Source organism: Vulpes lagopus, chromosome 12, assembly GCF_018345385.1.
Source record: "Vulpes lagopus strain Blue_001 chromosome 12, ASM1834538v1, whole genome shotgun sequence".
Taxonomy (NCBI): domain Eukaryota; kingdom Metazoa; phylum Chordata; class Mammalia; order Carnivora; family Canidae; genus Vulpes; species Vulpes lagopus.
In genome coordinates, this window is record NC_054835.1 from 59,457,318 (window position 1) to 59,469,625 (window position 12,308).

Genomic DNA, 12,308 nt, shown 5'->3' on the forward strand with positions numbered 1-12,308 from the left:
GGACGGCATGACCCCTAGAGTGGCCCTGCCCACGGCCGAGGAAGCCCGCAGCCAGGGCCCGGGTCGGGGGACGTGCTGAGGGTGGCTGCTATCGACCAGCCTCTCCCCGGGGGCCCGGAGGTCAGTTAAGACAGAAGGCAATCATCTCAGACCATCAAGCTCCAATCGGGTGGGGTCCTTGGCCCCCTAGAGGACCCCGATTCAGGAGACACATGGGACCCCAGGGCCACACACTTGTAAACCCAGAGCAGCCGCCTGACAGCACCTGAGAGAGCCAGGCCCGCGTTCAGGTGGCTTCCCGTGTGACCGGTTTCTGGCGCCCCCCAAAGCGCCCGCCCTGGAGGTGGCTGTGGGAGCGGGCTAGGGAGCGCGGGGTTCTCAGACCCCCCTTCGTGGTCTGGCTGGCAGGCGCAGCCTTGACTTCTGCATTCTCTCATCTTTCCAAGTGTACGGAGTTGCAACGGCTCCCCAGACCCCAGCCTCCTGCTCAAGGGGCCACGGTGGCCCCAGCCTCACTCCTCAAGGTCCCCTAGAGTGGCAAGGTCTACCCGTGGGCAGAGGTGGGCAAGTGGCTCCCCAGGGGCCTCTGAGGGCAGGTCCAGGTCACTGGGGGCTGCACACGCGAGGCAGTGCCCTCCCTGCTCCAGGGGACCCTGTGAATGTGGTCTGGAGGGGCTGGCAAGGTCGCCTGGGAGGGCAGGGATGAGACGAGCTCACTGCAGCGTCCTGACACACTGGCCGAGGAAAGCCCCTCTCGGCAGGGACCAAGCCGCCGGGCGGAGAGGAGGCAGATGTGCATAGAGCTTTGTCTCCCTCACACACGCGTGGCACCTGCCGCAGAGTGGGGTCACCTTCCTGCCTTGTGCAGGGGCAAGCCCTTGGGAGATTATGGGGCGGGGGGCCCAGTGGCGAGCTCCCACTCAGGCCTGGGTCACCCTCTGCCACCTGCGTCCAGGGCCATGGCTGTGCTGCCGCCCACAGCCTTCAGCCGGCTCCCCGGCCTGACACCCAGAGGCCCCAACCTGGCCCTTCTTGTTTCTCCCCCCAGAGTAGAAGCAACCGCGCGCCCGGGGGGCGGGGAGAGCGTGCATCAGGGGTGCCCCGACACCATGACACAGGGTGGGGACACTGGGAGGGGAAGGGGGAGAGGGGACATGGCCGCATTCGGAGGATGGAGCCAAACGTGTTACAGAATCCGACCTGCGCTGCCGGACCCTCCGGGGTGCTACCAGATAGGAGATAAATGGCCTAATTAGGCTTTTTAACAGATAATTGCCTCGCAGGGCCCAGCAACCTCTTTCTTCCACACGTGCTGTTCACCACACCACCGCGCATCCCGGGCTCCACTCTCTAGGAGTGCCAGTCCCCGGGTCCCCTGCAGGGCGGGACCGCCATCATCTGTCCCAGGGCCAGTTCGGGGCTCTAAGGGAAGCTAGCACCGTTCTGGCCTCTGCAACATCAAAGGGACCAATAAACCCCACTGCAGGCTGCCGGGCAGAAGTCCGACAGGGCGCACACGGCGCAGGCCCCGCGGTCCCAGCCCTTCCACGAGGCGGCCCGTCAATTACGGGGGAGGCGGAGGGCGAAAGAAACAGAGAACGCGCTAAAAACACACGGCATGTGCTCCTGAGGGGGGCCCTGTGTTTTGTTACAGGCTCGTGGAAGAAATGGAAACCAGATGTGGCCTCGGCGGGCTCCAGGTGAGCCCGCGGCCGGCTGCCACGACAGGATGCAGCTGCCGGCACAGGCCGTGGACCACGGCGGCGCAGCGCCATGGGGACAGGCAGCCCGGTGCCCCTGATGCCGGGGAATCCACGGCCGGCTGAGCCGGGGTCACGGGTGCCCGAGTCCAGCTCTGCCAGGGCCGTCAGCAGGGGCAGGTGCACGCCACACACTTCCCTCTTCAAGTGGACTTTCTCCAAGTTGCTGAATCCGTGCAGCTCGGTGCAAGACACTCAGGTGGCTGCTGACCATTCTGTTTCCCTGGTGAACCCCGTCATTCCCAGGGGTCCTCTCTGCAGACCCCAAAAGGGGAATCTTTTTGCCAGCCCTCATCATCCCAAGAAGGCAAAAAGAGAGCAGAGCCTGCTCCTTGGAGCCCCAGGAGAGACTGTTCTCCCACAGGGGAGGTTGTGGAGGTGCCGATGCCAGCCAGGGGCTCTCCAAGTCCAGGCACAGACACTGCTGGCAGGCCCGGCCCAGCAGGGACCCAGGGCACATTCAACTCCTTGCCAGCCTTCTGGGACCTTTTCTTTGTTAATCATGGAGGTGGGGTGACCAGAACTCCTACCTGGGGCAGGCTCTCCTTTCCCAACACTGTTAAACCCACCAGCACAGGCACTGTCCCCCTGCAGGGGCCTCCCCGACAGGGGCATGCAGCCTGGCAAATCTCAATCCAAGTGGGGTTCTATCTGCAGAGGAGGGGAGTCGGACCCACATGGACACACGATTGGTGTGAATGCATAAAACCCAACCATCGTCAGAGCAGAAGCCCCCAGAATGAACGTCACCACAGAAGCACAATCCACCAGGGAGTGCCCCAGCTTGATGCCACTCAGCGCTGCTGGTGGTGAGGGGCCAGCACGGAGGAGGCTCTCCCCACACCCTCCTATCGATGCCTGGGACAGCCAGGGGGTTCACAGAACACTCCTCTCCCAACCAACTCTGGACACCATGGAGCCCCCTTTGTGCCCTGGAAAGCCATGCCCAGCAACCACCCGGCAGGGCGCCTGGCTGGCTCAGCAGGTTAAGTGTCTGCCTTCAGCTCAGGTCATGATCCTGGGGTCCTGGGATCAGGTCCCGCATTGCAGGGGTGGGGTGGTCCCTGCTCAGCAGGGAGTCTGCTTCTCCCTGTGCCTCTCCCATCTGCTCATGCTTTCTCTCTCTCTCAAATAAACAAAATTTAAAAAGAAAAAAGAAACCATCCTGCACCGTGACAGGTATGGCCACAGGCAGGGTGACAGCCACACGGTGCAGGCTTGTAGCTGTAGAAGGCCAAGTGGTCACCAGCATCGCAGAACAGCAAACGAAGCCAAGGGGTGTTGCTGACTTTGTCCAAAGCAAAACCTGGCTTGAACCCTTATCCCCAAAACAGAGCCAGCAAACGTGACAACAGCCGCCTGTGCTCACCTGCAGGCACAGCGAACGGCGGCCCTGAACCCATTCCCGCTGTCCACTGCCCAACGTGTGCCGCCTGTTCCCTGCGTGCAAGCCCCCCGCCCTCTTCTATCACCCAGATGGTACAGGGGCAGGTAAGACAGCCTGCAAGCACCACCTGCGGGCCACAACCTGAGATGATGCTGCTGGGGCCCCGAGAAGGCTGCGGGGCCGGGCGGCCGTGTGCATACCTGGGAGTCGCGTACCTGGGAGTCGCGCTGCCTCTGCCTTTATGATGCCCTCAGCCTCTTCAAGCTGGCCGGCCAGGGCTTCCTTGGCCAAGTCCACCGGGGCCTCTTCGCTCACGGACAGGGTGGTGTGTGTGCTGACCATCAGGATGCCCAGGCCAACCCAGAGCACCACCTGGACGAGACAAAGACCCAAGAGCAAAAGGGGTCAGGTAGCCTGTGCGCCCCTGCCCTGTGCAAGCAAGGAGGGGGCATGGGGACCATGGTGCGCACAGGTACCGCAGTCCTGCTGGCTTGCCCACCACCCACGCTGGCCGCTAGGAGACGATGGTCCCTAACTAGCGAGCGTGACCCAGTCATCAGCTGAACCTGCTGGAGCTGGGCTAGCAAAGGGGGAAGGGGTGGGCTGGGGCAGCACGAGGGCGGTCTGCAGAGGAGACCCCAAGCCCACTGACCAGGCCTCCTGGAGAGCAGGGGCCAAACCCATCTGCACCCACGGCTGCAGAGGTCAGGCTCCCAAAGGCCTTAGTCAGACGAGCAAGAACCTCAGGGCAGCTGCCCAACCCTAAGGAGGCACTTTGCCACCCCCCCGCACCCCTGCCCTCCGACCCAGCAGGCGTGCAGGCAGCCCAGGCCCCTGGGTACCTGGCTCCTGGGCGCAATCGTTCTGCCCCCCACATCACCCACTGGGCCGGACACGCCCAGAGCCGCCGGCAGGTATGGAAGAAAGCCATGGAGGAGGCGGCTGCTAGCCCTGCTCGGGTGAGCCTCGTCCCCACCCTGACCCCGAGCCCGGCCCTCCTGTGGGGGAGCCACAGCTGATGAGACGCAGCCCTCGGTATGCGGTGCCCCAAGCCCTGCATTATGCAACGCCGTCGCCTCCTGCAGCGCCTATTTTAGGACTCACACACGCTGGACCAGCGCGCACAATTATTTGTGCTGCCACAGCAGTGGACACGGCCATTCGTGCCCTGCCTGCACCGGCCCACCGGGCTCTCTCCAGGGAGCAATGGTTCCTGGTCCTGCAGAGGCTGTGGGAGAGGCCCTGGAGGAGACCTGCCCCCAGAGCCAGGGGGACCACTCCTCACCTCTACACAGCCTCAGAGCCAGGATGCAAACCTTTTTCTAGAAGGCGTGTTGACTTTAAAATGCATCAGTTCAAAACAACCCGGGAGCCATTCCTAGGTCCAACCCAGGGGGAGAAGAGGTGCTCCTCGGAGGAAGGGCCTCTGCTCACCAAGGTGGACGAGGCCAGCTATAGAAGCCTCCAGAACAAGTCCACTGCACGGCTTGGGTGCTCACAGGGGCCAAGGACAGGGCACGCTCCCAAGGTCAGCCCTCGGTCCTGGAGGCCTGTGGACACCGGAGGCCCCTGACAGTGAACCCCGACCTGCCACGGCCAGCTGTGAGGGGGCCACCAGAGGTACACGCAGGGGTTTGGGAAGCCAGAGCAGCACCTGCAGATTCCACAGTATGACCGGGACCACGACCTCCCACCAAGTTATTGTCCCGAGAGCCTGAGGATGCTCAGCTTTAGCACACCACATCCTCTCCCCGGGAAGGTAAGATGAGTGGGGCAATGACGGTGTCCAGAAGTGACCAAGGTCATTTTTAAAGGTAAGAAGGACACTTTAAATCCCTTGCATTTTTTTTAAAGATTTATTTATTCATTCATGATAGACATAGAGAGAGAGAGGCAGAGATACCGGCTGAGGGAGAAGCAGGCTCCATGCAGGGAGCCCGACGCGGGACTCGATCCCGGGACTCCAGGATCATGCCCTGGGCCAAAGGCAGGCGCCAAACCGCTGAGCCACCCAGGGATCCCCAAATCCCTTGCATTTTATATTTGTCCAACCAACAGCAGAAATGGCCTTGCTGACAGGCAACAACAGAAGTTCATCTCCTAACCTGGACCCGTGCGGACAGGGCAAGGACAGGTGGGTGAGAGCCCCCAGGACTCGCACGGAGGGACGAGCCGCTCTGCCGGTGTCACCGGCTGTGCAGGGAGGACACTGCTCCGGAGCAGCCTGAGGCCGGCGCCCGCTGGGGCCATCCCTGATGTGACCCTCGCGGCACATCCCTTAGCATTCCCACAGGAGACTGGAACGGCAACATTTCACCTGTGACTTGCAACGACTCATTTTAACCCTCGGCTTTCTGGGCTTAAAAGAATACATCACACTCAAAATAAAAGACATGAACCCCATCAATGCTGGGGGACGGCAAGCTTCCTGGAGAGAAGACTGTTGACGTATGGTGGATTCACAAGGGTGGAGATGTTCACTTCCACTTCTCACACGTGAGCCTGTCTGAAGTACACGCTGGTTCCAACCCCGCACCTCTTGCTCAAATAGCCCTGGGGGCGGGGGCCCGATTCTGGTCCCCAGGCCGGTGTGCTCGGCGTCCGACAGCCACCCGGCCCCAGCCTGCTGATCCGGTGCCCTGGCCAGGTGGGACGAAGCCCGCGGGGGCTCCCTGTCTCCGAGCCCCGGTGTGCATGCTCACACTTACACCCTTCCAGGAGCACCGGCCTTCGGGTCCCTGCCTGGGCGCCGCTGCCCGCTGGGCTCCCGACCAACTCAGGCCCGGAGAAGGGCCGCAGGGTGAGCCCGCAGCTCGGCGCCTTCCTGGGGGGGGGGCAGCTCCTGCTCCCCCTGCTGGCTCCCAGGCCGCGGTGCGTCAATTCCCGGCACCTCCCCCACGTCCAATTTCTCCAATTCTCGGGATAAATGAACTCACGATGGCAGACAAAGTTACTTCTGGATTCACTAAGGGTTCACGGTGTGTCCACGGTCCTTGCTCCTCCCACGAGGATGCTTCTCAGGACGCTCCTCTGTTTGAGACCATCTGCAGCCCAGGCCCGGCGCACCCAGCGCCCACGCACCCTGTCCAGGGACAAGCGCAGCTGTGCCCAGGAGCGCTCCGGTGGGCCGGGAGAGCGGATCCAGGCCCGATGCCGGGACTGTGCCTTCCATCGGAGCAGCAGCTAGAGCTCCTGGGACAGGAGCCAGGAGCCCAGCAGGTGCACCCCCGGACCGAGGTCTGCACCTAACTCCAGCCACACTGCCAAGTTCGTACCTCGGAAGATTTCTTTTCCTCAAAACATTAAAGCTGCGTGTTTGGAAATAAAACACAGCAGCTCGCGCGGACAGCATGCAGAGTCGGATGGCCCAGAACTGCCTTGTGACCTGACTCTCCAGAGGGAGAGACTCAACCGTCTCCACAGCTGGTTAATTCAGTTTGTGTGCTTTCTGGATTTTAAAAAACATAGTGAAGCAGGCGTAGACAGACGCTTCGGCAACACGATTTCACGTGTGTTTGCGGAGTGCGTGTGGAGCTGTGTGAATGTGCATCTTCATTCCCATGCGTGAAGCCACAGCCTCACCGGGCTCCACAGCGCCTGGGGCTGTCGCGGCTGAGTCAGGAGATGGCGAGCTGGCCCCTCACGCTGCCAGCAGCACAGCCGGGGGTGCAGGCCACACAGATGACAAAAGACAAGTTCTAGCAACTGGAAAGGAGGGGGTGAGATTACCCAGAGGTGCCCTAAGAGTGCAACAAGTGAGGAGGGTAAAGGGTTAATATGTGAAACAGGCAGGCTCCCTGCACGAGCAGGGGGAGAGTTAGTGGAAGAGGAGCTCTGGGGATGGCAGACACGGTCATGCGACCGTCCAGTGGTCTGGGACATGCGGGCTGGACACCACACCCCATGACTGCACAGGGAGGCTGCTAGGTACACACAGCAGATTCACCAGAGCGCAAAGACAATGACACTTTCTAAATTAATCTACAACTTCAATGAATTCCAATTAGACAAAACAAAAACCAAAAAACTGGATTTAGTTTTGTTAAGAGTCAGATTGACTAATTCGAATATTTATATGGAAAACGAACAGGCAAGCATATCCAGAAATGTCATGAATAAAAGTGAGGAAGAGGACCAGAATTAAAATATCTTGGGACAGCTGGGTGGCTCAGTGGTTGAGCGTCTGCCTTCGGCTCAGGGCATGATCCTGGTCCTGGGATCGAGTCCCCCATCAGGCTTCCGCTGAGAAGCCTGATTCTCCCTCTGCCTGTGTCTCTGCCTCTCTCTGTGTCTCTCCTGAATAAATAAAATCTTTAAGAAAAAAAAAAAAGAATTAAAATGTCTCCAGAGCCGAGCACCTTGCAGACTCCATCAGTAAGCGTGTGACTCTTGACCTCAGAGTCGTGAGTTCAAGCCCCACCCTGGGTGTAGGGATTACTAAGAATAAATAAATAAACCTTTAAAAAGTTGGATCCAAATTTTAAAAAGAAGAAACAGTTTCCAGAGTGATGCGTCACCATGCAGGGGACACTACGACAGCCATGGCAGCAAGCAGCACGGAAGGCTGCATGACCAGGCGGGCCAGCGGCACATTCAAATGCCAAGTCTCAAAGGAGCCCCGAGTACGTACAAGATTTAGTCTGCAGGAGTGGCAACGCTGCACATCCGCGACAGCACCAGTGATTCGGTGTCTAGGGAGCCCCAAAATAAAACACAGATGATCAAAGATTTATTTTTTTTAATCAAAGATTTAAATGAAAAAAATGAAGTCATGAAAGTACTAGAAATGAGGAAAGAATTTTTAAAAACAATACTGAAGAAGAAGAGCCTTTCTAACAACGACCTTTTTTTCCCCTACAAGAGTCCAAGGTACTTGACCAACGGAAAAACATTTGCAATCTGGCAGCAGCGGCCTGGTGAATCCCCTCGTGCCATAAGTTCCCAAACTCACTAAAATTGCCTTATTAAGACACTGGCAGACAACCCTGGCCACTCAGACTGGGGTGACACCTCAGAGGATAGAGCTCAGCATGGAGGTCCTGTGAGTTCAGGCTCCCCCCAGATCTGCGGTGTTGAGCACCGGGCAAGAGAGCAGAAGCCTGGAGTTTGCGTGATGCTTGGGGCAGACTCCAGGGGTCAGGGCTGAGGGCTCTCCAGCAGCCAGAACTTGGGCAGCCACCATCCTCAGCGAAGGGCACCCACATTCGGTGTGCAATTCACCCCCCACCCCCCGAGGCACATGCCAGCTACCAGCTATGCAGACAGGTGCAAAGAGCAGCTGCCAAGACGATGGAAGCTAAGCAGAGAACTTAGTAACGTGAGGGCAGGGTGTTAGCTGAGACCCTGGAAGGGCTGTGCCCCAGGAGTGAGGCAAACCAGGAAAAGACTCCTCTCAACTGAACACAGGCCTTCTGCTGGAAGACACCATCACCCAGAACCTCTACCATTTCTCAAACACAGTGGCCGCAAACTACCAAGCACACCAGAAGGCAGGACTGAGTGACAGAAAACCAAGAGGCTGCAAAGGAGCAATAAAAATAAATGCTGACAATTTAAAACAGTAGTAATAATGTCTTGGGATATTTAAAATTTGTGGAAAAGTAAAATACACAAGAACACCACCACCAAAGGCAAGAGGAGGGGAAGTGGAGGCAAAATATCATGGGATTCTTGCCTTGTGTGGAAAGTGGTAAAACAACTTAATAGTCAACTTCAATAAACTGCCTTGTATAACCATTAGAACAGAAATGTGCAACTCCAGCTAATAGAAAAATAAAAAATGAATACTTAAAATGCTTGATTTATCTAAAAGTCAGCAAGAAAGAAACAAACAAAAAAGGACAGATGGGACAAGTAAAAAACAAAGCAAGATGAAAGCTTTAATTCCCCCCCCCCATCAGTAATTACATTCATTATAAAGAGTCTTAAATACTCCTATTAACAAACTGGATAAATATGCTGTTATCTGAGACATGCTATAAATATAAAGGCACAGAGAGATCAAAAAAGAAAAGAGGAAAAACCTGTATTGTGTAAATATAAATCCAAAACAAAACCGGGTTGGTCACATACTACATCAGACAAGGCCAACTTTAAGGACAGAAGCATTTCCAAAGATAAAAAGAGACATTTCAGAAGAAAAAGGGTCAGTTTAACAAGATATAACCGTCCTAAAACTGTATGCTCCTGACAACATAGCTTCAAGATAAAAAGCAAAGCTGATACAACTAAAAGGAGAAATAAACAAATCTACAATTACGGTGAGCTTGCCATATCTTTCCCATAACTGATAAACAAGATTAAAAAACAGCAAGAACATGTAAAATCTGACAATCACAGTTAGTAACCCGATCCGGCCACACACAGCCTGCCGAGCATCCATCAGAGCAAACCATACACTGGGTCACAAAGCAAGTCTCACAAATGTCAAAGGACCAAAACTCAAATTTTTCAGTGTGTGTTCTCCAAGCACAGTGGGATTGCGCCAGAAGTTGGTACAAGAGATTACTAGGAAATCCCCACGGTCTGGAAATCCAAAGCAGCCTTGGGTAAAAGAAGACACGAGGAAAATTTGGAAGTGCCATGACTTGAAGGGTAGGGTCAGTCCTTCCATCCACGGTTTGGTGGAACCCCATCGAAATCCAACACGGCTGTGTGGGAGGCAGCTGGCAAGCAGACGCTGCGACTTAGCTGCAAATGCAAAGGGCCGGTGATGCAAAGACCCTCTTGGAGAATAAAGGTAGAAGGCTCCTACCGCCCACCGAGAAGACTCACTGTCAAGCCGCAGCACTCGGAGCGTGGGGACATGCATGGACATGAGGGCTGCATGAGGACAAGACCAAGAGACCAGCAGCAGAAGTGTCCCCAGCAGTCCCTTGTGTGCACAGGTGACAGGTGACAGCAATGCCACCGCAGTGCCAGGGAAAGGGGTGCCATCAGCTAAGAGCCTTCACCCTACCTCCCCAACCATTCCAGACAGAGCACGCATCTGAGTGTGAACGTGAAAATAAAAAGCTACCAGGACATAACCTCCGAGGCGACCTGCAGGACCCTGCAGTGGGCAGCGTGTAAAAAGCACCCAGCCAAGACAAGAGGTGACAAACTGCACTACGCTTGAACGAAGAACACCTGAGGCGCCTGGGTGGCAGTGGCACAGCCTGGTGGGCATCGGACTCTTGGTTTCTGCACAGGTCGTGATCACAGGGTCATGAGATTGAGTCCCAGGTGGGGCTCCACGCTGAGCACGGAATCTGCTAGTGATTCTCACTCCCTCTCTCTCTGCCCCTCCCCACTGTAGGTGCTCCCACACGCTCTCCCTCTCAGAAATAAATAAGCCTTCAAAAAAGTAAAACAAAAATAAATAAGATAAAATTAAGAACACCTATTGGTGAAAAAGTATCATAAAGAACATGAAAAGGTAGCCAAGAGTGAAAGAAAACATTTGCAATCTTATTTCTGAAAAAAAGATTTAGATCTAGAATCATTTGAAAACTTCCAGAAATCATTAAGAAGAAGACAACCTAGGAAGTAACATGGGGCAAAACGTGAAAGATGTTCGCAAAGGAAGGTGCTCACGTGGCTGATTAGCACATGAAAAAGTGCTCAACGTCATTAGTCATCGCAAATTAAAACCCAAAGGAAGTACCACCACAGGCCCCGGAAGGGAGGGGCTAGCGGCTGGGCTGGCGTTTGTGAAGGGCACGCAGATGCTAACGCAGCTAGAATTCCAACTCGGTGCCCGAGGACCAGAAGGCCGGCGAAATCTCCTCACAGTCACAACCCCGGGACCCGATAATAACCCTGCCCCCGTGGGTCACCGACACACTGGACACACATCGCGGACGAGTCGTGCGAGAGCCCCACCGTGTGCTCCGGGGACCCAGGCAGGATCACGCAGCAGGGAGAACGGGCTGCTCCACCTCCGACGCGACTCGGCTCAGACGTGACGCTGGAGTGAGGAGGCCAGATACGCACACACAGCCACGCACTGAGACTCCGTTTACACCAACTCCAAGGACAGGCAAAATTATTCCCAAACGTGTGATCCCGGAATCCGGGATGGAGTCCCGCATCGGGCTCCCCGAAGGAGCCCACCTCTCCCTCGACCTGTCTCTGCCTCTCTCTCGCTGTGTCGTTCATGAATAAATAAAAATCTTTTTTAAAAAAATTACTCCCAAATGTTAAGAGACAGATGAGCAGTAACCCTCGGAGGGGAAAGACAACGAGACACGGCAGGGAAGCTTTGGAATGTGCTGGAATGTTCTAAACCTGCCCTAGACGGTGGCCCTGTGGTTGGTTCACTTGGCAAACGGTCATCAAGCCGCATGGAGAATTAGGTGCTTTGCTGTATTGCTGGCTCTGCGGCGCTCCTGAAACCATTACCAAAACATCTTGAAAAGGAAAAGTTCAGTAAGTCCATAAAAGATGAGCAATAAGCCTGGACGGTTCACAGATAAGGAAATGCAGTAGCTTATAAACACAGGAAAAGACGCTCGACATCCCTGAAGGCTGAAGAGGGGAAAGCGGCCTGGGCTCGGCTGTGGAGTGACAGCGCGGACCTCTGCGTGGGCCTCGGCTGAAAGCCACCGCGGGTATACACACTCCCTCTCAGACACCGGGATTCCGTTTCCAGAAAGCTTCCTACAGACACGCTCTCAAATACATCCCAACACTCATGTCCACAGAGGATCGGCACAGCTTCCTCCCTGATGGCAGAGCACCGCAGAGGTGACCCCATCAGTCCCCTAGCGAGACAGTGAGGGCGGCCCCAGCAGGGGAATGGGAACAGGGTGGGGGCACACGGACCATCCAGTCTCTGTACACACACACCAGGCCCCGGGGACCTCCCCACATACACGTGGTAGCGGCCTGACCTAACCCTGAGCCTCCCAGACCCTCAGAACCTTTTATACTAGAAGCTCATCTGGGAACACGACCCAGGCCAGTCCTGGGGGGCACTGAGCAGCACTCACCTGGGAGGAAAGGGAGTTCTTGTGGATTTTCTTATAGATCAGAGCTGGACAGATGAAGCAAATGAGGCTCCCCATCGTCGCGCCCGTGAGGCCCAGGATGGTCTCCACTGGGAACAAGAAACAACAGGAAGGGGTAAGTGCCAGGGGCTCCGGTGAGGAAGCAAACGAAGGCTTCCAGCAAGCACAGGC

The 12,308-nt window shown here is 56.3% G+C and overlaps 1 protein-coding gene across 2 annotated transcripts in view; it reads right to left on the bottom strand.

The window, feature by feature from the left end:
• The window catches only part of SLC38A10 (solute carrier family 38 member 10), a 39,353-nt gene that overhangs the window by 8,144 nt on the left and 18,901 nt on the right, over positions 1-12,308 (bottom strand). The window contains exons 10-11 of one of the 2 annotated variants that reach the window (XM_041725865.1): positions 12,120-12,226; positions 3,363-3,519 (exon numbers count right to left, since the gene is read on the bottom strand). In XM_041725865.1, coding sequence (XP_041581799.1) covers positions 3,363-3,519; positions 12,120-12,226 — 264 coding nt within the window. Of the gene's footprint in view, positions 1-3,347; positions 3,520-12,119; positions 12,227-12,308 lie in introns of both variants that reach the window. The other variant, XM_041725864.1, reaches the window with a different exon arrangement.